Source organism: Microcebus murinus, chromosome 8 (genome assembly GCF_040939455.1).
Source record: "Microcebus murinus isolate Inina chromosome 8, M.murinus_Inina_mat1.0, whole genome shotgun sequence".
Lineage (NCBI taxonomy): Eukaryota > Metazoa > Chordata > Mammalia > Primates > Cheirogaleidae > Microcebus > Microcebus murinus.
Window position 1 is genome coordinate 33048071 of NC_134111.1, and position 24075 is coordinate 33072145.

Genomic DNA, 24075 nt, shown 5'->3' on the forward strand with positions numbered 1-24075 from the left:
ACAAAGGCTACAATGGCTCTTCTCTGAAAGAAATTCATGCTGAAGATAAAGAAATGGAAAGCCTGCTAAGGAAAGTCAGAGGTGGTGAGTTTGTGTCTGGACCCAAAGGCAACTTTTCCTTAGGGATAGAGGAACTCAAGACTAGTGACGCTCCCAAGAGCTATGAAACGCAGAAAAGCAAAGTGAACCAGGTGTGCAGAGCCAGAAGTGGGGAAGAAAAGAAGCAAAAGCCCATCTCAGATGAGAAGAAAATCCACTTCTTTTAGAAGTATGCTAAAAGTCCTTCTTTCTGTTAGAAAAATAACTTGTTTCTGAATAAATATTTATTTAAAGAGCAGCAATTCCATTGATTCCACTTTAGTTTCTTTTTCTTCTGTTTGTTTCAAGTTGACTTAAATTTCCAACTTTTAACTGCAAAAAAGTTATGCCTCCCCTCTCCATAAGAAGGCCCTCAGGCAAATGCGACCCAGCACAACTACTAATATGCATCTGAGTTTAGCATATTTGGCCTTCCTTTTTTAGTAGATCTTAAAACTATTGCATTTTGAAAAGAAAGGACATGTATCAGATTCAGGACTCTGGTAATTCTTAGAATGGTACTGGACAAGGCAGTAATGTAGTAAAACTACATACAGCATTATGGAATTGTGGCATTAAGGGATGGTAAAAAATTTTTTTCTTGTTAACTATGGAAGCCGAGAGGCAAGTGTGTGATGCCACGTATCAGCAAGTGGCATTGCAGGCGTTTATAATCCCAGCAGGTTCAGATACTGGGCCTATTATGGATGCAGTGTAGGAAAGCGATTTTGACTAAATTATTCTTTCCACAGTTTAATTATATTTAGGCATCAAACATCTAATTGATCAGCTCCTTTTCAGGGAATTGAGCTGTATATTGGCGCTTCTACAGACTGAATAGCAGTCCTACGAATTAGAAAAGCTATTAAAAGTTTATTGTGGGCCGGGCGTGGTGGCTCATGCTTGTAATCCTAGCACTCTGGGAAGCCGAGGAGGGCGGATTGCTCGAGGTCAGGAGTTCGAAACCAGACTGAGCAAGAGTGAGACCCCCATCTCTACTATAAAAAATAGAAAGAAATCCATTGGCCAACTAATATATATAGAAAAAAAATTAGCCGGGCATGGTGGCACATGCCTGTAGTCCCAGCTACTCGGGAGGCTGAGGCAGGAGGATTGCTTGTGCCCAGGAGTTTGAGGTTGCTGTGAGCTAGGCTGACGCCACGGCACTCACTCTAGCCTGGGCAGCAAGTGAGACTCTGTCTCTAAAAAAAAAAAAAAAAAGTTTATTGTGTTGATTCATAGTAGGCCTGAACTGAAAGACTATATTGAATATCCCTCTTAAGGTAAATAACTTCAGAAGAAGCAGAAGTTTTCTTTGTGTGGCTGGCGTGAGATTCTCAGTGCTGTTTTTCATTTCATCGTGCAAGCTGATCAGTGTCGGCAACCCACTGTACATTGGGAGGCCATGTCCACGTCCAGTCTACCTTTCCATCCCAAGTAGTATGTTCCAGAGGGAAAGTTTCATGCAGGAAAAGAGGGGTGTGTGCAAAACTACATCCTTCGACAAATTTCCACAGCATTCTACATGTTCCAACACAAAATCAACAGAAAAGAGTGCAGCTTGGTCAGTCTCCTGACCAAGGCGAAGGAGATAGAAGAGAGAATAAGAGGAAGACAGAGATGTTGCCTTGCTGGTCTCAGTCTTACATCGCTGATGAGTACATTAATTTTCTTAAGATGCCTCATCATAGGGGTGTCATAAGACGCGGCGCCGTGCCCTCTCCTTTGGCCTTTGAGGTATTCCGCCTAGAGTACGCAGCAAGACAGCAAAGTCAGAATGGGGACAGCCTACACCTGGCCTGAGCTTTCTTGGGCCAGGGGCCACACCATGAAGCTGTCAATCCCAAGGCCAGCCTTCCACAGGAAGTGAACCCAGGAAGCTGAGCTCATGCGAGGGTCTTGTTAGGTTCCGTCTCCATCCCATAGGATTCACTTAGGATTAGAAGTGGAGCCCCTCCATTTTCAAAAGCAGTGAAATGTTCAAAATATCACCATCAAAGTCATTTCTTTGTCTTTATTTTATTTTTATTTTTAATTTTTTATATTTTTGTGAGACAGAGTCTTACTTTGTTGCCCAGGCTAGAGCGAGTGCCGTGGCCTAGCTCACAGCAACCTCAATCTCCTGGGCTCAAGCAATCCTACTGCCTCAGCCTCCCGAGTAGCTGGGACTACAGCCATGCACCAACCACCATGCCCAGCTAATATTTTCTATATATATTAGTTGGCCAATTAATTTCTTTCTATTTTTAGTAGAGACGGGGTCTCACTCTTGCTCAGGCTGGTTTCGAACTCCTGAGCTCAAACGATCTGCCCGCCTTGGCCTCCCAGAGTGCTAGGATTACAGGTGTGAGCCACCGCACCCAGCCTATTTCTTTGTTTTTAACTTGATAATGGTATGACCTTGGACATTTAAAAACACATTAATGTTTTTTACATTAATAAGTTCTTGTTTCATTTCATGACTCTTAGAGATTTCTCTGTCTTTTTGTTGGTGAGCTTATATCTTGGTTGCAAATGCTTATACAATTCCACTGATTTATAATAAAAATATTGCATAGGAACTTTAAATTCAAAAATTTTTAAAAATCGTATTTGCTTGTTACCAGTCATATTTGCTTGAACCTTTTCTCTTTTCATAATTCTGACTTGTTTTATTACTTGACATTACTACTTTATATCTTCCAAAAGATTAGAATTCCATGTTTGGTATTGTTGAATATCAAGACACATACAACCCCCAAATACATCTCAAACCTATTTCTTCAAAATGATACTTGAGAGAACAAAGAAGAAGAAAGTAGGATCTCTAAATTGGGTGTGAAATAAGATATTCTTGAGTTAAAGTCTCATGGGACCAAACTTGCTCTCTGAAAGATCTGGTGGCAGATTATGGGGTCTCTGAGCTAAAGTCTGAAAACATGTCATAATTTAAGGCGATTCTAGATAATTGAGTCAACAAGGGAAATGAGGTAATGTGGTCATTGCGTTTGGGAAATACATTTCTGAGTCCATCTTCTTCTCAGTCATATGAAATCTGCTAGAATGAGGCATTCTCCCCCCAGCACCTGGTGCATACCTTCATCAAACACTTGTCACACCAAATTGTAATTATTTATCCATGGACAAGTTGTCTGAAGACATCTACTCATCCCTAGACCCTAGCCCAGGCAGTCAATATATGTAGGCTGAATTTTTTCCATCTGGTTGGGTTCTAGAAATTAGAATTTCATGACTCTTGCATGTTAACAAGTCTACCACAGACCCTCAGGTGTAATTCTTATTGCCTGGGGAGAAGGTCCAATAGGCCCTCGTGAGCTGATGTTTTTGTCACATGAAGATATTTAAGCACACAGACACCTAGACAAATACCTGTGAATTAATAACTGGAGAACAAGAAAGGCCTAGACAGGTTGGAGAAGGTCCTCAGCACACTTTCCATGACATAACTTGTCAAAGCTCTGCAGTGCTACTAGAGACCCAGTATCTCTTTTGTTGGTAACGCTGCGCTTTCATTCTGGGAATCACTTCTTCCTGCAAGGTTTTGCAAACCCCCTCACGGTGAGGCTGCTGCTGCCTGCCCATCTGCCTTACCTGGCTGCTCAGCCTGGCTGCCTTTTTGGCCATTTCGATGTCTGGGCGACCGAGCATGCTCAACCCATGGCTGCCCTCCTTTCGGTGCTTGGCTCTGTACTCCACCTGAATCAGACAAAACCAGAATGAGCAGTAGGTGATGGGTGCCTTGCACTACTTGGCAGTGGCCATTGGGGACCAGGAACATTTTAACTACAGCCTTACCTCGCTGGCCTGTTTGGCTGCCTGCGTGGCTTTCTTGATGTCTGGCCTATCGGCCACGGTGGTGTAATGCAGGTTCTCTTTGGCATCTTTTCTGTAAGCGACCTGTTTGGGGAAGAAAAGTTTACTCACTTGACAGATATGCTATCTTTCCAAGAGTCCTCATTAAGTACGAGCAACATTTTTCCTTAAAACCAAATCAATTCCCACCCCGAAATTTTTTAAACTACCAGATAAAGAAATTAGAGTTCCCAGACCCGGGAAAAATAAAAACATGCACCACTTTGGGATCCACTGCTTCAAAGGGGCCCCTGAGAACGTCAAGAGGGGAAAACTCACGTCACTCTGCTTCTTGGCCACATCCAAGGCATGTTTCACCTCTGGTGGCTCCAACATAATGGAGTAGTTGGATTTTCCTTTCTCCTTGACAAACTTCTTTTTGTAATTTGTCTAAACAGAGCCAGAATTATTTATGTGGGCAGAGGAAGTTGGGAACAGAATTAGTTTACTTGAAGAGGTCCATGACTTCCTATTTTGGCATCAGTCTGGGATATAGATCTCTGACCTATATCCTAAGTTCTCCTCGTCCTTTCTGTCCTGGAACCCAACACTAGAACCACCCGGCAATCTTGGGAGAACTGAGTGTAAGCAAATTAAATTCTTACCATTCCTACCTTTTAAAATTATATGGAACCATATGGGACTCATAAAATATAATGTTAAATGTCAGGATTACTACAGCATTATTGGTAAGGAGAGAGTGGGCACAGATTACTGAGGCACAAAGAGGTGATTTGACCTCTCTAAAATTGTTTAGTAGTTTAACGATAGCAGAGGCCACACCGAATCAGCAATGTTTCTTCCTGTTATTGACACTAGGTTAGTAACATCTTATATTGCTAGATCACCTGTCCTGTAGCAAAACTCACAACTGTCATAGTTGCCAGAATGGGAAAGCCAATAAATACTAGATCCTTTTGAAAATGAGAGTTTCAGATTCCCATAAGGGTATTGGTGGTAAGACTGAAGCCGCATGCATAAGGAAAAGGGCAGCTCGCAGTCTTCCTTGGTCATCGGATTCTACAGCAGAGTGGCATTGCTGCTGCCAAGTGTCCTGTGGCTGCGGTCACTTACGTCACTGACATGCTTGGTCACTTCCTTGACATGGACAGTGTCCCGGGTCTCCGGCAGGGTTGTGTAGGAGCCTTGGGCCAAGTGCTTCTTGACATAGTCCTTGTACTTGTTCTGGGGGATCCACAGAGAGCTGGTTAAGGCGTGTGCCCGGGGCATTAGCCCAGGACCGAAGGCAGAGCATATGCGCGCGGGGGTGGGGTGGGGGGGGTGGGTTACCTCGGACACCAGATTGCTGACAGTCTTTGCCAGCAGGATCTGAGGAGTGTCAGGCACAGCATGGCAGCTTCCCCTTTCCTTGATGTGCTTCTCTTTGTATTTCAGCTGTATGGGTAGGGGGGAAAAAGCATTTATTTGGCTCCCCTGGGCATCCTACATATTTTTATGCCCCTGAATCACTAGATTATAGCTGGGAGAACAGCATCATTGACAAAGAAGGAACGCTAAATTCAATAAAAGATCTGATGTTTGGAAATCTTGGGAAATAGTCAAAGGGTGTTTTTCCTTATCTCTTGCAAGTTGTGGTCTTAATAACAATCAAAATGGATTTCATGATGAATCTTTATACAGACTTTAATTCAAAGCCTTCTCAAATATGTCACTGATGCTCTCGTAAACCCTGGGAGGCATTATTATTCCTTCTTTACAGACGAGGAAGCTGTATGTAAAGGAAGAGTATGATCCTGCAGAGAACAAGTGATGACATTTCTGTGTAGAATCCAGTGGGGCTTTCAGAGTCCTAGTTCCCGGGGTGTGAACTACTTGTGCTGGCGGTACAGCACAAATCAAGAACTGTCACCAGGATTTACTGGTGCTTGCACTGCTGCTGTTGTTTGACCCCTGGTGTCTACGGAGGGCAAGGCCATTGTTGCAGGATGCACACCTGAGCCCCAGCAGAAGCAGCTCTCCTCTGTCCTTCCCCGGGTGTCCTTTCCAGACTGTGCCACAGAAGGGGTGACCCTGTGAGAGGTTGGGCATCGTGGGAGGAAGGGGATACTTACATCGCTTTCTATCAAGGTGTTCTTGAGGGCCAGCACCGTGTTTTTATCATCAGTGACAGAAAGCTTGCAACCCTTGAGGAACTCTCGGTCCAGCTTATATTCAAACTGTTAGGGAAGAAAGGCAGAGGAGGCGGGAGAGGGTCGTAGGCTGAGGAGAAAGCTGGGCATTTGCTTAAACCCACAAGGCGTCCTCATACGGGATAACGAGGACCTGCTGCCAGAACGAGGGTTTCTTGATCCCTCATTGCACTCTGGACGCCTCCTTCCCAGCCCAGCTGCCAGGACCTTGCCCTCCCCGTCCCAGTCACCCTCCAGGCCCTGCACAGCCTCACGCAGGACTCTGAGCCACTCGTGTCCTGGCCCAGCCGGGGGACACCAGGCTCCATGGCTGGGTTTGCTTCCCGAGCTTGCCTTTCACTTCTCCAACCCTCCTCCCCTCCTCGGGTCTCAAATGAGCTTGGGTCAACCCCGAGACAGTGGTTATCACGAGTGATCATTTTATTTCTCAGGTCTGTCCTGTCTTACGTCGCTTTGCTGCAGGGAGGACTTGGCGGCCTGGAGGAAGTCCGGTCGGTCGGGGGTCCACTTCCAGTGGGCTTTGTTGGCTTCATACTGCTTCTTGTAGTCCAGCTGTGGTCAACCAGAGAGAAAGGCGTCACTTCCTGCAGCAGGCTGAATTCACAAACACACGTGGCCCAGAGGGACCCTCGCAGGTTAGCACTCCACAAATCATGATTCTTCGTGCAAGAGCGAGCCCCAAGGCAAATTTCTGTACAATGTATGCAGCTACACAGTCGCTCAGAGGTCATCTGTTGGGAACTTTTGGTCCCATAAGAGGAGCTAAAATTGTAAAAGGCCTCCATGTGAAATGATCCTGCAGTCCTCCTCACTCTGCCGATTCAGAGGAATTACCTTCAGAATCAAGTACTGTTAATTCATAACTAAATTCAGGCTTAATTTTTAAAAATTATTAAACACACTTCAGGTATTTATTTTCTGCCAAGCACTTTTCTAAGGGCTTTACAAATTATAAAAATGAATTAAACAAATCAGAAAATTTTATAAAATTAACTTCTCTAATCTTCGTAACAATTGCAAGGAATAGCCAGCTGAGGAACTGCCTAGAGGGGTGAAGTAAGTTGCCCAAAGTGAGACAGCCAGCAAATGGTGGCGCTGGGATTCGAACCCGGGCAGACTGGCTTCAGAGGTACTTGCACGCCTTCTAGGATCTCCGGCCTGGAGAACTGGCTGCCTTGGGCCAAATCTGAGCCACAGAAGTGTGTGTAACTGAATCTGACTGTCCTTGATAGAGACCCTTACTATCAGGCACATTTTTTCCCTTATCCTTTTGCTTTCTCTCTCTCTCTCTCTCTCTCTCTCTCTTCTTATTGAGGCCTAATTTATATACAATACAATGCACATGCTTTTATGTATACTATGTGATGAGTTTTTTTCCCATGTTATTGTGAAATTTTTCAGACACACAAAAGAATTGCCAGAATATTACAGAGAATACCCAGACAACCACCACTTGGATTCTGTAATGCACACTTTGCTACATTTGCTTTATGCCATGTCTATTCTTCTTCTATCCCTTACCCATCCTCAATCCATCCACAGGATGGCTGCAAGCTACCTGGCAGCTCCTACAGGCATTTCAGTTTGCCAGCCCTATAAATATTTGTTTCCTCTGGCACAAGTGGGCACTAGTTGGATAATATTGGCTTCGTTGTACCAGCCATTTTTTATATTTTTAAAGAAGTCGGTGCTCATCTTAATGCAGAATATTTTTCTGTGGTTGGGGCTTTAAGATGCCCCACCCAAAGAAAAGAGTCAGTGCAGGGAATATATGAGTAGGAAGAAGGACTAGATTAACTCCTGAAAGTACCAAATGGCTCAGTGTTTTCTCCTTCAGAAGAAGCAGGCTCTTGAGTTGGGGGCAGGAGGAGAGCACAGGGGAAGAGGATGAGATACGCTGAGGCACCTTCCAAGATGCAACCTTCATTTCAGAATTAAATGTCCCATTTCTCAGCCACCCACCCCGAAGGCTGAGTGGGAGTAACGTGGCAAGGATGAGGCTCTTCCCCATGATTCTCTGGGAGGACCACCTGGCATCATTACTCGTGCTCCTGGGACCTGGCTCTTGCCCCAGACTCACTAGAGCCCAGTCATTTGGAGAGATGTGAAAAGAGGCCATGTGTCCCACAGAAGCTGATAAACCCCCCATCAGGCTTGGGGAAGTTTCTGGAACTTACGTTGGTGTTGACTTTGTAGGCGTCCTTGGCTGCTTTGATATGAACAGCATCTGGCTCAATGGTGCAGTTAGATTTATTTCTTTGGTAAACTTCTTTGTATTTCAGCTGTGGGAGGAAACACAGTGACAAGGTTAATTTTTTATAGCAGCATACGAAGCATTTTAAAAAATAAGAAATTATGCATGACTATAGTACACAATGCTCCTTAAGATGGACTGAAAAAAATCTGCTGTGAAGAAAGGAGGCAGCTTTGCAGGGATGCCCCTTCCTATCTCAGCTCTTCAAACCAGCTCCCCAGGGCACATTGTGGTCGCCAGTGTTGCCATATAACTTATGTCCCCGAGCATGTGTGGAGGGCCAGTTGGATAGCTATCCATGCGTGCTTTCCCCTTCCTAAATCAGAAAATCCTGAGTTCAGAACATCTTGAAAACTGCAGATGGGAGAGAAACCCTCCTCCACCAGCTCACCGGAACAGAATTAGTCTTGCTCTCTTTCTATGTTCCCACAGCTCTGGCTGTTATCATGTCATGTTGTAATTATTTGTTTATCTGCCTATTCTTTCCATTAAGTTAAACCCCTGAAGGGCAAAGATCACATGCCATTCATCGTCTCATTCCTAGTGTCAGGCACATGGAAACTCAGTAAATATTTGATGAATGAATGAACCGATGGATGTCAACACTACTGTGATTGCTGGAGACGCATCTGGCAAGTTTGGGGCTGTGCGGGTTTGGGTGGGAGGGAGAGGCACAGGAAGCCTTAGCTTCTGCAGGCCCAACAGCTGGTTTCTCCCTCCTGGGCCTTCTAGCTTTACCCACTTTCGCTCCTCTTAAATTTCAGGGTCTTGGGGCCCAGTCTGGGTCTTCTCACTGATTATTGGGGAAGGAATCCTAGGTTTTAGTGTGACTAAGGCCAATGTAAACTGTCCTAAGTACACTGGTTAGGAACCAAAGTATGGCTCTAAACTATAGTAGGGTTCACTAAACTGATCATACGAATCACAATTTTCTGGGCTTCACCATAGACTTAGTTTACTAAATTACTAATCAGTATCTGTAGGGGAAAGGCCTGGAAATTAATATTAATTTCTTATCAGTGCCCCAGGATATGTTCAAGCCATGTGGAGAGCCATCTGGGGAAATGCTCAAGGGCTGTGAAGAGGCCACATGGAGGGGTTCCTGTCTATACAGCAGCCGAGCTCCCAGCCCACAGCCACCACCAACTGCTAACCAGGGGATGAGCCACCTGAGATGTCCTGGCCCAGCTGAGCCTCAGCTGTCTGTCAACAGTACATGGAGTAGGACTACCCAGCTGTGCCCGGTCAACTCAGAATCACAGGCAAAATAGATGACTTATTTTAAGCCACTAAGTTTTAGGGTGGTTGTTACATAGGAATGGATCATTGGATTATGGTTTGTTATATCATGTTAGAAAGAGGTCAAGATGAGAGGGACTGCAAACCATCTGGGACTTACATCACTGACTTCATCTTTGACCTTGCGAACGTGCAGCAACATGGGCGTGTCGTGGATGGTGGTGTAGCCTCTGGGTTTGGCCTTGTTGTATTCCAGCTTATAAAGTATCTGCAGGAGATTAAAAAGTAGAAAGACACAACGTCATGCTTCTTAATTGACAATATAAAAATATAAATACAAAGGGTTTTTTTTTCTTTAGAGAATATATAGGAAAGAGAATTCTGTAGATTCAACAGGTGCTTTCATGCTCTCGGCTGAGGTCTCAGTGTTTGCCAGTTTGGTTGAATCAATTCTTCATTGTACTAGAAGAATCCTGTGCAGAACAGGACATTGAGCACCCTTGCCTTCCTCCCACCAACCGGCAGTGGTCTCCCAGACATTGTGACAATCCAAAATGCCCCTCCACATTTGCAAATGCCTCCCGAGTTCGAGAATCTATTCAGTGTTTCTTGTACTTACATCACTGATTTGTTTGTTGACTTTGGTAGTACGCAGGTGTTCTGGAGTGTCCACAACTGAGGTAAATTTGTCCTTTGATTTTTCATAGTTTTTCCTGTATTTGATCTAAATTGTGGAAGAGAGGAATGAGTTAACTCTAAGAAGTCAAATAGAGGGCTTTAAGGAGTCTAATTTTCCTCTTGAAATACCAAAGTGGGAGATAGTGTCATGGTAGCTTTGTCTTTAAATCCTAACTGGAAATGTTTAACATAAATTTGTACTTGATAGCAAAAGTGTAATGGAGTTTTCAGATAACAATAATGATAATTTCCAATGTGTTTTATACACATGGAAACTGAGGCCCCGAGAGGTTACGAGACTGAATCCAGAGAAGGACTAGAACCTTGATCTCTGTCTGACAATGAACTGTTTCACTCACAACATACTGCATTGAGTATGTACAGTCTCTTAAGGTATTTTTCCATATCCAAGATGAAACAGAGATGTAAAATAATGAGTATACACAGTTTGAAGTGTTTATCTTTTTTTGTGTGGGACAGGGTCTCACTCTGTTGTCAGAGCTAGAGTACAGTGGTGTCATCATAGCTCACTGCACCCTCAAACTCCTGGGTTCCAGCATTCCTCCTGCCTCAGCCTCCCGAGCAACTGGGACTATAGGCATAAGCCATCATGTCCAGCTAATTTTTCTATTTTTTTCTTTTTCTTTTCTTTTCTTTTTTTTTTTTTGTAGAGACAGTTTCTTGCTCGTGCTCAGGCTAGTCTCGAACTTCTGGCCTCAAGAAATCTTCCCACCTTGGCCTCCCAAAGTGGTGTTTATCATTTTTTTTAAAATGCATTTGTTTCTATAATTTTCAAGTCAGTTTTTTTTTCATGCACATAAGCTGTTTCAAGCAGGACAGATACAGAGAGCGCAACAAAATTTCATGCACAACTACCTGATGATCATATGAGGACAAAGGAGGAAATTCAGGCAAATGAAATGTTTACAGGGACAGCTTCTCCTCCTCATTTCATGGGTTGATTTGATGACAAACCAAAATGATAAAAACAAGTTGCTAATACAAAAGCTTGATTGAAAACTTTTTGGTCTGGGAAAATGGCATTTTATTAGCATTGCATCTGCTTGTTAACCAATTATCACTGTTTATTGCTTCTTCAAGTTTATCTTTCAGCATGCAATGGCAAGTGTGTGTGTGCTTCCGCTGGCCTTGCAGGAAGGCAATGTTATCAGTGACACTGAGAACAAGTGTGGGTGGGAACAGACAGGCTAGAAATAACCTAGCAAATCAGCATCACACTCAAGAGGCACCATGAATATTTACAACACTCAAAGAGCTGCATGGTAATCCTCATCTCCTCACTAGAGTGGCAGTGATAATTGAACAATGGAAAAATTAGATGAAAACATTAAATATGCGGACCTTTTAAATGCTGTTGAATCTACTTAATATCCTCAACCTCTAAGAAATCTTTTTCTTTCAGGCAAATACTGAAAAGTATAAATTCGTGTTACACCCGTTTGGAAATAATGTTTGTAAAAGTTAGTTCATGTTATTAGGAGTTCCCAAAGAGTCAGATGATGTGCAGATGACGGCTGTCTCATCATCACTCTTGACCACATTCCGAGTTCATGTCTAAGGAAAGAGTATTTATGAAGCCTTGTCATGTGAAACCAGCATGAGAATGGAGCAGGGAGAGGGAATCAATGAAAGCATAAAAGGGAATGCACCCAAGGCTTCTAAACCTCCTTCTTCCCATCCCATCAGACATTACCTGGCTCCACATGTATGTATTGTAGAGGGCAGTCAACATATCTGGACGCAGAATTTCATTACATCCTTGTTTCAGAAGCATCTTGGCACTAGATTTATATTTTCTCTGTCCATGCAAAGAGCAGTGAAGCACAAAAGAGACTTATGAAGACAGAAGAGAACATGGCACTATATCCCACTCACCTCGGAGTGAAGAGATGTAGGCATACACGCTTTATGTACTCATGTATATGCGTGGGTGAAGACACCAAGTACATTTCAATGCCAAGCAGAATGACTACAATACTTGCAATCGATGATGCATATTCCTTTTGAATGGGGAATGATATAGCTAGTCTTGCTTATATTACCACCAAAATTGCTTTATAGGAAAGAAGACAGCTTTAGAATAGAAAAATACAGTAAAAAGTTGTATCTTCTTTCCTTCCATCAAATTTTGTTTGCTTGTTTGTTTTTGGTTTTGCAACTCAATTTGTAGTTTACAGGTGCAACATGCAAACAGGTTCTCCCAAAGAAGAAGGGTAGGAGGACCCAGCTTTTCTTTTCATCTTCACCACAGCACAAGTGAGTACACAGAGCATGGACCGGCACACTCAAATAGCTCACGGGCTCTTTGGGTGGCTAGACAGATACTTTGAAACAGAACAGTCCAATATCATAGGCAGAACCTATGACATCCTTGCAGCAGACGGGACGACATCTCATGAGAAACCCGGAGCACATCCTGCCTGGGCCATCGGCCAGCCCATCACAGTACCTGACTGATCTGGTCGCCTGCGGTCTTAGCCAGCAGATGTCTAGGCTCATCCACTACCAGGTGGTATTTATCTTTCCGCTGCTCATAATCAGCTCTGTATTTTTTCTGCTCAAACATCATATCAAATTATAGCAAGAGTACAACTTCAAGGGTAAGAAACATATCATTTCTAGAAGTGGGCTCCCAAAGCACTCAGGGCAATAGAAACAGGGAAGCAAAGAGAGTCAGTGAAGGAAGATCACCCAGAGAAGGCTGAAACGTGGGTTAGATCTATTTTATACACTGAAATTAGAGTACCTTTTGTCTAAACATTGTCCATCTTTATAGATGATGCCATTAGCAATTTTAGCTTTTATGGCATCTAATACTGTATTTAAAATAAGGTACTGAGAAGCTAACAAGTTTGCTATCTAAGGCTTTGAGAATCCAAAAGCATATCTGATGCTGAAACATTCATGGAGAAATTGTAATAGTCTTTTGATGCTAATTTATTTGATTATAAAAGAGACCTGGAAGTCCTTTGCAAAATAGAAACAAAACATATAAAGACTGTCATCCTAGAAAGCTATTGACAGTGATTCTTCAGAGTTGTCCAGCCTGGAAATCTACTGAAAATGAAATAGATCAAATTAACACATTAACTACCATGTGAGTTGAATTTAACTCATACTAGTTTTGAGTCTGGCACCTGATGAAGCATATGTAACTCACACGTCTCTTCACCTTGGGAGCCACAAGAACTATTTTTCAAGTTGCATATGACTTATGCTCAGAAAACAATAAAAAATAACACATTTTCCATTAAATTAGAAAGGATAGTTTTGTTTTTTGAAGCTTCTATTCTATTTTCTAATAAAATACTGTAGCTCCAAGGAAAGAAATTTTTTCTAGTGTGGCAATGTATTAAAAAATTTGTTAAACAAGTTTTAAAAAGTCATACATGTAAGTAAATATACTATCAGCTACATTTCCACTTTTACATACATTTATCTAACATTTACTAATAGATTCTAATATTTTTAAACTTACATAAATCTATGGAAAATCTGAAAATAGAAAATTAAATAAAATTTTAATTATAAAACTATCCAAATATTATAAAACCATCTAAATGTAAGTAAATTCGTAGCTTGCTTATTTCAGCTATCTCGAGCTAAATTTAACTTAAATTGTTGCAAAGATGGTTACAGGAAAGACTAGGTAAGATAAAAAGAAAAATTTGGGGTACAAATGGATAGCTCTGTGCACCTAGCAATATGGAAGTAACAATGGCAACACATTTGAATGCATGAATCACACTGCCCCTTTGGGGCAAATGTTGTAACCACCGCCATTTTGGGGCCTTCATAGGGGATACTACATTAATCTTGAACTTCTGGGTCTCCCAAATCTACACAACGTTATGCATAAGGAAGTTCAGCTGACAGTCAGCAAAATCTTGTCCTTCCTTGGTCTCGACAGCCATAGGGCTGTGCTGCCCTGTGTTAGTGCAAAGGGGTACTGATGGCCACGGGACCCTCACACCACTCTTCACTTGTTTCATTCATGGTTTGGGCAGAGCCCATCAGATGGTGACATCATAGAGTCTTTCCGAATCTTTATTTTGAATGAATACTTCAAATGGATTTCCTGTCATTCTGTGTTTTGAACTTTAATCAAATAACCATATAGACTTCTTAAAGGAATCGAATAGGCTTAATTGGATCAGTTCATACGTACCTCATTCATCAATTGAGTTGCGTACTTGAAATGCCTGTTGATTGGACAATCAGCAACATACTTGAAATCTGACTTTGTCCTTTCAAATACCTCTTTATACTTATACTAGAGAAAACAGAATGTGGTTACTTGATAGCAGGCTGTAATCATCTTTCAAAATGAGACATACTATTCATCTTATCATATAACTGTGATAATTAATTCATAGAGCCAACAAGTATTTACTGTGTTTACTCTGTCTCCCAAGAATGAAGGGCACATCAGCCTAGGTGTCTTAAAAACTAGCCCAAAAATACATACTAGAAAATACTTCCATGTACTGAATGTCAAATAGATCTATTTTCCATATTAGGCAAAAATATAAATCAATTTATTCTTTGTTTTATATATTATGGTTATTATTTTACTTTGAAGGTAGTTTCACATGCACTTGAAGGCAGCTTTTAGTCCATTAATTTGGATACAGTTTTCCAGTAATTAATCAGACAACCATAATCTTTTAGAGCAGGGGTGGGCTAACTATGACCCATCTGGCCCGCCACCTGTTTTTAAATAGCCCCATGAGCTAAGAATGCTTTTTAAGGGGTTGGAACAAACAAAGAAGACTATGCACTAGAATGAATGTGGCCCACAAAGTCTGAAATATTTACTATGTGGCACTTTCAGAAAAAGTTTGCTGACTCCTATTTTAGAGCTCAAGGGAAGTGAATGGGACTGCTTTAGAAAATTCTGTAAGCAGAAAAATGAGGCCATAAAAACCAAGTGATTTGCTGTGTCACACATTGTGGATTAAAATAACCTCGCCTTATATTTGCTACCATATCAGGTCTAATAGGGTAAATCACCCAGAGACATTAATAGGGAAGAAATTCTGGAAGAGTCAGGAGGAGTTGTACTGAGATGACTTTTCATCAAATCAAATAAATGACTATAGTCAATGAAGTTAGTACTAGAGAAATTTCTAAGGAGAGGGAGCAATTCAGTATGTACTCTGACTATAAGGTCTAGAAGCCAGATAGGGATGGAAATATGTAAGGTCATTTTCTCAGTGCTAATTCTCTCTGTGTGTACAGGTATATGTTGAATGGACTGGCCATTCTTCTTGAGTACAGATACCTTGCTGTAGAGAGTCTTGTTCTTTTCAGCCAGGGTTAAGTCAGGGGTATCATAGGCATAGCAACCAATGCCTTTAAGCCAGGTCAAGTCTTCTTTATATTTTACCTGGGAGAAGAAGAACATCATTGAAGAGTTTTAAGAACCTATCTCCAAATAGCAGTAAGTTAGTATCTGTACAAGTGGAACAAATTTTAGCTCGGACCCATGATGTATATGAAATAATAAAGTACTAAAACATTTAGTTTTAAAAAGTTCACAGTAACACTGATTTCTGCTTATTTTTTGGTGTATTGTTTTATAGTATATAGAAATTTTCATTTTTTATTAATAATTCTAATGAAATCAATGCCAGTTTAATGGGCATGCTTTCCTAGAAAGTATATCGCTAGCTTAGTGGCTATATTTTCATAGAGAGAGCTGAAATTTCTTTCTAAATAAGAATTGTCATGTGTCTTAATTGCTTCATGAAGTTGTTTCTTCAACGGACCAAGGATAGGTTATTTTCTAGATGAAGTATATCACTTCCAGTCCTGTAATATGATAGCATACATTTAGAAGAAAAGTCAGGTTTATAGATTTGAATAAATTTTTCCCTCTCTCTAGTTGAAGTTCACTCATTTAGCAAATGAGTTTTATGGTTTAAAACATCCACACACAAGCTCTAAAATCTAGCCAAGTGTTTCATCAGTTTTTATGTAGCGTTCGACTTTGTAACTCATATGGGGAATGTGAATTCATGTGTGAAAATAGAAGATGTCCGCACTCACATCACTGACTGCGTCAGTGACTGCCCGGTGGTGGAAGTGCTCTGGGCGATCGGGAATGGACCTCCAGATTCCCAGCTGGCTCATGTAGTTCTCCTTGTATTTCACCTGTTAGGGAAGCACAAACACAGCGATACAGTCTTACCCAACACTGATGTCAAAGCGTCTACTTCTCTCTGGAGAATTTTAGAAAAGACAGATGGCTTAAAACAATTTTTTTTTTTTGCAGTGAGTTATAGAGCCCAACGCCAGTAGAAGTACATAGGGACGTACTTTACTGATGTCGTCTGTGACTTTGCGGTGGTAAACAATGTCCAGAGCATCCTTCACAGTGTGGTATTTCCCTTTGGTCTTCTGAAACGTCTCTTTGTAGCGGAGCTGGAAAGAGAAAAGCACGTGGGTTATGGAAACTGCCAAGGTAAATAACTGAGCTCTTCTAAGCTTGAACTTTCTTGAGTTTTCTCTCTTAGGTTTTCCCAAATACATTTAGGGAACTTTAAAAAACTTATTTCAGATCCTAAAAGAGAAAAGGGACATTAGAAAAAACTAATGAAATCCAAAATATGGAGTTTAGTTTTAATAATATCATAACGAATATAATTTAGTTATAATAATAATGTATCAATCTTGGTTCATTGGTTATGACAAATCTACAGTGATATATAGTGTTAAAAATAGGAAAATCTGGGTGTGGGACATGTGAGAACGCTGTACTATCTTTGCCACTGTTGTTCTGTAAATTTAAGACTACTTAAGAAAAAGTTTATTTACACGTAGAACATAAACCAAAAGCTCATTTGTGAGGAGAAAACCGCAAGCATAACCTTACTGAGCCCAAGACATACTAAGGCACATGGGAAGGGGATAAAGATTTAGCTTCTAACTCTTGGCATTAAAATGCTTTCTCCACACTAACCAGTCTTAAAAATTTATTTCATTATAATCTTTATCTTTGTGATATTTCAAGAGAAAACAGCTCTGATGCTAACCTAAGATTCATTTCATCTGCAGAAGATGGGTGCTTCTCTGAGCAGTTTATTTTGAGCCTTAAACAGTTCTCTTCCTTTTGTGTAGCTGAGCAAACACATAAGGAAAGATATCCTTTCTCTGACTTTGTAATTTTCTTTTGTAGGCGGATAATCTCATAAAATCGCTTAGAGCTACTTGTGTGGACAGCCCTAATGCATACACTGAATTTAATGCCAGAAACCCCCTTGTTATACGAAACTATTTGAAAGATTAGGGTTATTGGAATTGGTATTGATAAATCCCCAGGGATAGGGTTGTGCATAATGAGCCCAAGGGCCAATTTCACGGAGTGGCCACCCCTGTAACAGGCAAATTAAGCTTGGTTCAAATTAATATTCAACAGTAACCCTGAAGTGATGACGACAGGGGTGTCACAAGAAGACTAATAACCTCCTAGGGGACAGATTTTGAAGGGAGTACATGACTTTCTCAGCTCATATTTTAGGCACTAACTGGCCATTGCCTCTTTCCAATGAGTAGGCTCCCCTCAGCTCCAAATTTCAGACAAAAGTTTTGGAACTGAGACATTGTTCCAATTTGCTGTATCCTCTCACACTCCTGCTTGGGGCTCACTGCAGTTACCTTAAGATGCCTCGAGATCCTAGTGCTAAGCTGCTAAGCTGAGGGCTGACGGAGGGGGTTGAGCTTCTGGCTGAGTTTAAGTCCCAATGTGCCCTGGGTCGACTAGTTCACATCTTCATTAACAGATACTCTCATGACTGTTACAAGGCAGTCCTATCCTTGAGATCATGTTCTATGGGACATGGAAATCTGTCCCTCCTAATTCTAACTACTGTGTCATGCATCATTCTCATGATCTGTATTTAGGGAATTAAGAGAAGAAAGGGAACAAACATTTCCTGAGTGTCAACTAAGAGCCCAGTGGTGTGCCAGAAACACCACACTCGTTATCTTGTTTAGCTTTATTTAATTATCATGATTCTCATCCTCATTTTCTATATAAGAAAAGAGGCTCAGAAAAATCAGACAAATTATACAGAATCATACAGCAAGCAAGTGACAGCATCACGATTTTAATCTACATCTGGCTGACTCTAAGACCATAATTTTATGGATAAGTAAATTAGTCGTCAAGTATCCCTAGAACATGCTACCACAGAACTACAAGCAAGGGTCATATTTTTGCCCAGGAGAGAATTAAGAATAGGCTTCTGCCATCTCTAAGTTACTTTGTCTGACTGGTACTGTTTGGGCCAGTTGTTTCTTTCTTTAAAAAAAAATTTGTGTTTTTTTTCCTGATCCATGTTGTGGGCCAGGACTTCGAACCATGGATGTGACCGAGATATCTTAATTTTCTCAGGCACTTCAACCTCCGCTCTGCCTGCCACACAGAAGAGGAAAGGAAGCGTGCGTACATCGCTGGCGTTCCAGTAAGCCCTCTTGGCTCTGATGAGGATCGGCGTGTCTGGAACCGGGGTGTACTTGTCCTTCATCTTCTCATATTGAATCTTGTACTTTGTCTAAGAAATACAAAGTGACAAACTTAAGTTCAAGTGCTTCATCCCTCTCAATTCACAACCAAGTCCCAGATCTAGTGGAGGGACACAGGGTATCAGAATCTTTTTTTTTTTTTTTTTTTTTTTTTTTTTTGAGACAGAGTCTCGCTTTGTTGCCCAGGCTAGAGTGAGTGCCGTGGCGTCAGCCTAGCTCACAGCAACCTCAAACTCCTAGGCTCCAGTGATCCTTCTGCCTCAGCCTCCCGAGTAGCTGGGACTACAGGCATGCGCCACCATGCCCGGCTAATTTTTTTTTTATATATATCAGTTGGCCAATTAATTTCTTTCTATTTATAGTAGAGACGGGGTCTCGCTCTTGCTCAGGCTGGTTTTTGAACTCCTGACCTTGAGCAATCCGCCCGCCTCGGCCTCCCAAGAGCTAGGATTACAGGCGTGAGCCACAGCGCCCGGCCTGGTATCAGAATCTTAAAGAATGGCTTTGTCTTCTGTGTTTTGGATGACTCTGAGCACAAGAAGGAACTCTCAGATCAGAGGTAGCAGGCCAAAGTTTTAACAAAGTATTTTTTCTGTAACCTGGTACTTCAGCGCCTAACTCCTATCTTTTTTTTTTTTTTTTTTTTTGAGACAGAGTCTCACTTTGTTGCCCAGGCTAGAGTCAGTGCCATGGCATCAGCCTAGCTCACAGCAACCTCAAACTCCTGGGCTCAAGCAATCCTTCGGCCTCACCCTCCCAAGTAGCTGGGACTACAGGCACATGCCACCATGCCCGGCTAATTTTTTTACTATATATTTTTAGTTGGCCAATTAATTTCTTTCTATTTATAGTAGAGACAAGGTCTCGCTCTTGCTCAGGCTGGTTTTGAACTCCTGACCTTGAGTGATCCGCCTGCCTCGGCCTCCCAGAGTGCTAGGATTACAGGTGTGAGCCACTGCGCCAGGCCCTAACTCCCATCTTACCTCACTGACCATGTCCTTCACGTGTTTGGCGTGCTTCAAGGCTGTGGTCTGGTTTCCAGCGTGGTGATGAGGTCTCTCTTTGGTGGCAAGTTCAACATACAGATACTGAATAATAAGAGAATAGGGTGAGATGTTATAGAGGTAAAGCATTCAGTCTTCGGTATACAGTCCTCTTCATTCATCTCTAACCTTTAAATAAGAGGAGCATGTCTACTTGTTGTCCTGGTTTTTTGTTTGCTTGTTTGTTTTTTGTCATATGTGTTATTGTTCATTTGTTTCTCTCTGTGACTCACATTTGAAAGCACATATACATGCTCTAGTTATCTAATATTCTTACTACCGAGTGTGGTCCCGTCTAAACCCACATGATAAAGAATGTCCAAAGAAGAGTAAGGTTTCCGATAGATCCCTCAACATATTTTCTCCTTGTTTTTGCCTGAATGCATGAAATTTGGTTTCACTACTCTGTGGATGACAGATAGATGATCAAGTAATAATTTTAAATATCAAGTAATTTGAATAATTTTGAATGATCAAGTAATAATTTTCACTACTTGGAATCCACAGACCACGCATGCAATGATGAAAGTTATGTAGCACTTAGAAAAGAATACATCATCTCTTGTTTGAGTAAAACATAACTGTGATTATGACAGCCCAAAAGAAAACTTCTTTTTTCTTCTTCTTCTTTCTTTTTTTTTTTTTGTGTGTGTGTGTTTTGGAGACAAGGTCTCGCTCTGTTGCCCAGCTTGGAGTGCAGTGGTACAATCATAGCTCACTGCAGTTTTGAAATCCTAGGTTCAAGTGATCCTCCCATCTCAACCTCCCGGGTAGCTGGGACTACAGGCGTGTGCCACCACATCTGTATAATTTTTTAATTTTTTGTAGAGATGGGGTCTCACTATGTTGCCCAGGGTAGTCTCAAACTCCTAGCTTGAAGTGATCCTCCTGACTAAGCCTCCTAAAGTGCTGGGATTATAGGCGTGAGCCACTGCACCTGGCCAGAAAACTGATTTTTGAAGTGGAATGTTAATGAACCTGAGGCCACAGCAAGGACAACCAAGTGTGCAAGTCTGCTACTGGCCAGGAGAGGCCAGGCACACATAATCAGCTTGTGATGCCAGCGTGGCAGGTTTAGGCACCTGCGTTAGCAAATGAGTTTACCTGACTCTGAAGCTTTTGCCCTCGCTTGGCTCTTAAAAGATCAGGAGTATCAGGAACCGAAGTGAAGATCGACTTCTGCTTCTTGCCTGCAGCTCGGTACACCAGCTAGACACAAACCAAGTCATCATCATCATTTCTGCTTTATTGGCATATTATGTTCTATGCAGATACCTTTATTGCTTACTCATAGCCAATCTTTTATTTGCCTCCTGGGCCCTCTTTTCCTTTTTTCCCTTGTATCAAAACAAGAAACATTCTCTAGCCTGTCCAGAATTCAAGCCTCCATCTGTGTGCTTGATACCATTCTCAGCTGTCCCTTCTAGAACCCTGTTCTGGCAATTACCCCTTTCCCCTCCATCCCTTCAACCTCTTCTGTTTTTCCAGCACTCTCTCTTCATCTGCAGACAGACTCAAGTCCCTTCATTAAACCTTTTCTAACCTCTAGCTTCCTTCCTTTCTTTCCCATCCAAGCTGCCTATGTGTTTCTTCATTTCCTCTCTTTTAATTAATTTCTCAAGACCATAGTTTGGCCCCACCCAACCATGTCAATGAACTCTCTCTCTCTCATTGAGACTACTGAAAACTGTGATTGTCAAACACAAGAAGAACACTTCTCTTAAGCAAACTGAAACTACTCAGTGTTCCATTTTTTTCAAAACTCCCTTCTCTGGCTTCCATCCCACCCTTCTCCCTGTGTTTCTAGGTGCTCCTCCTCAGCCTCCCACTGTGGTCCTGCACTCCCCCAAGGGCTACAGTTAGTGGGAGTTGAGTTTCACCCTATGTGGTCTCCTTGGGTGTCCCCATCTGCACCCATGGCCAACTATCACTTTGAGATTCACAACTTTCAAATCTCCATATCCAGTGACGTAGATTTTCCACAACTGTCTGAATCTGAGTCATTTATCATGTTCAATGTAGAACTCTTTATATGAACCCCATCTCCAGCCCGAATCTGCTTCTTGTCCTATTTTTCTCTATTTTGCTAAATGACTCCTTGATCTTCCAGTGACCCAGGCCAGAAACTTGGGAAGTCTTCCTAGCTTCCTCCTTCATCCCCTCATTACAATGGTCATGAGGTATAGGCTCCTAACTCTGCGATGTTCCTGAAATCCATCCTTCTAGTCCTTTTCCACCACCATGTTCAGCCTTTTGTATTGTTCATTTCCTACACAGACTTAAGGACCCAAGCACCTTCTCAGTTCCTTGACTGGACTGCTCCTCACGGCTCACCCACCTTCCACAAGTCTGAGAGACAGTTTTCTTAACATTCAGATCTGTCCTGCTTAGAAATAATTCTTCAAGGATTTTTTTTTTTTATAAAGCCCAAGATCACGGATGTAATGCCTACAAGTCTTTACGACCTGGCCCAACCCATGTTCTTAGCTTCATTTTCCAACAATTTTCTATACTCCCCATGTGTCATTTAAATGATTCCCAGTTCCTAGAACTCATTATTGCCATTTTCACATACTGTCCTTCCTGTCTAGAATGTTCTCTCTCTTATCTGCTTGGAAAACTTCTAGAGTCCACACTGTCTTGATTATTCCTGTAAGACCCCATTTATCACATTGACGTCTGTTCCTGATCCCAGACTAGGGTCCCACCAGGTGTAGCAGCCTAGCTCTGCAATCCTTTCATCACTGAGACCTTATGCCAGGGCCCAAAAAATAGTAGTCCCCTAATATATGTTGAGGGAATTTAATGTAATATGGCAAACTAGAAAGAACAAATGGACACCAAATAAATTCTTATCACAGATATAAATACCAGTTGAATAATTAAAATGTAAGAAGTAAATATTATATATGTATATACATATATGTACATGTCAGTTTTTTGTTTTTTTTTTTTTTGAGACAGAGTCTCACTTTGTTGCCCAGGCTAGAGTGAGTGCCGTGGCGTCAGCCTGGCTCACAGCAACCTCAATCTCCGGGGCTCAGCGATCCTACTGCCTCAGCCTCCCAAGTAGCTGGGACTACAGGCATGCGCCACCATGCCCGGCTAATTTTTTTGTATATATATTTTTAGTTGGTCAATTAATTTCTTTCTATTTTTGGTAGAGACAGGGTCTCGCTCAGGCTGGTTTCGAACTCCTGACCTTGAGCAATCCGCCCGCCTCGGCCTCCCAAAGTGCTAGGATTACAGGCGTGAGCCACCGCACCCGGCTATGTCAGTTTTTTAAATTACAAATTATATACAACTGCAAGGTAAAACAAAATGTAGCGCATATGTTTGGGGCACCTTTTTTCTTTCTTTTTTTGGTGTTACTGTTGAAAGGAAGGAGATAAATTAAATGAAAATTTAATGTTTCTTCCAGGCTAAATTTTGAGTAAAGCAAATCAACAAACTCATAGAATCTTATAGTTAAAAGGAAACCAAATAATCCTTTAATACAATTCTCTAGCTTAGGAAATTGGAGTGCTGAAGTTGTATTATATAAGGTCATACAGCTAATCAGAAGTAAATCTGAAACTAACACCCCTATTATTTTATTTTATTTATTTTATATTTTATTTTATTTTTAGAGACAGGGTCTTGCTACACTGCCCCAGGCTTTACTTGAACTCCTGAGCTCAAGTGATCCTCCCACTTCAGCCTCCCAAGTAACTGGGGCTATAGTCACACACCAATATGCCTGCCCTGTCCCATGATATTTCTATAATTCTCCTTGTATTATATTTCCACTGTACTTAGGTACACATTGTTTATGCTTCTTGAGGCAACATCCCTGCTCCCTAGTACTACAAATGTGTATATATATATATATCAAGAGTCTCTACAATTCAAAGACAACTCAGAAGTCAATAACTTGAACTTCTTTACGCCATCAAACCTTTTACTAAGTCAGTGTGTTTCCCAAACTTTCCTGATGCTAAAATCCCTGAAGGTCTTTATCAAAAATAGATTCGTAGGCTTTAACTCAGCCCTTCTGAGCACAGGGGAGCGGCTTGGATCAGCATTTGATCAAGCCCAGCTCCTTCTTACAGAGAGGTAAATGTGGTGGAAACTGCACTACTGAAAAATATCCACCCTTCTTCCCCAGTGCTGATGTGCAACATGCACAGAACCCACTAGGAACTGGAAAGAGGAGACACTAAAGTTTTAGATAATTCTGAACCCAGAAAGC

At 41.7% G+C, this 24075-nt stretch overlaps 1 protein-coding gene across 16 annotated transcripts in view; it reads right to left on the bottom strand.

The window, feature by feature from the left end:
- The window catches only part of NEB (nebulin), a 210534-nt gene that overhangs the window by 37292 nt on the left and 149167 nt on the right, over positions 1–24075 (bottom strand). For 13 of the 16 annotated variants that reach the window (XM_076005535.1, XM_076005527.1, XM_076005534.1 and 10 more), the window contains 18 exons: positions 20949–21053; positions 19785–19889; positions 18726–18830; positions 16594–16698; positions 16324–16428; positions 15557–15661; positions 14441–14545; positions 11966–12070; positions 10193–10297; positions 9734–9841; positions 8258–8362; positions 6528–6632; positions 6003–6107; positions 5221–5325; positions 5005–5115; positions 4210–4320; positions 3874–3975; positions 3670–3774 (listed from right to left, as the gene is read on the bottom strand). In XM_076005535.1, the coding sequence (XP_075861650.1) occupies positions 3670–3774; positions 3874–3975; positions 4210–4320; positions 5005–5115; positions 5221–5325; positions 6003–6107; positions 6528–6632; positions 8258–8362; positions 9734–9841; positions 10193–10297; positions 11966–12070; positions 14441–14545; positions 15557–15661; positions 16324–16428; positions 16594–16698; positions 18726–18830; positions 19785–19889; positions 20949–21053 (1902 nt within the window). Of the gene's footprint in view, positions 1–3669; positions 3775–3873; positions 3976–4209; positions 4321–5004; positions 5116–5220; positions 5326–6002; positions 6108–6527; positions 6633–8257; positions 8363–9733; positions 9842–10192; positions 10298–11965; positions 12071–12721; positions 12827–14440; positions 14546–15556; positions 15662–16323; positions 16429–16593; positions 16699–18725; positions 18831–19784; positions 19890–20948; positions 21054–24075 lie in introns of all 16 variants that reach the window. The other 3 variants (XM_076005531.1, XM_076005523.1, XM_076005537.1) reach the window with 2 other exon arrangements.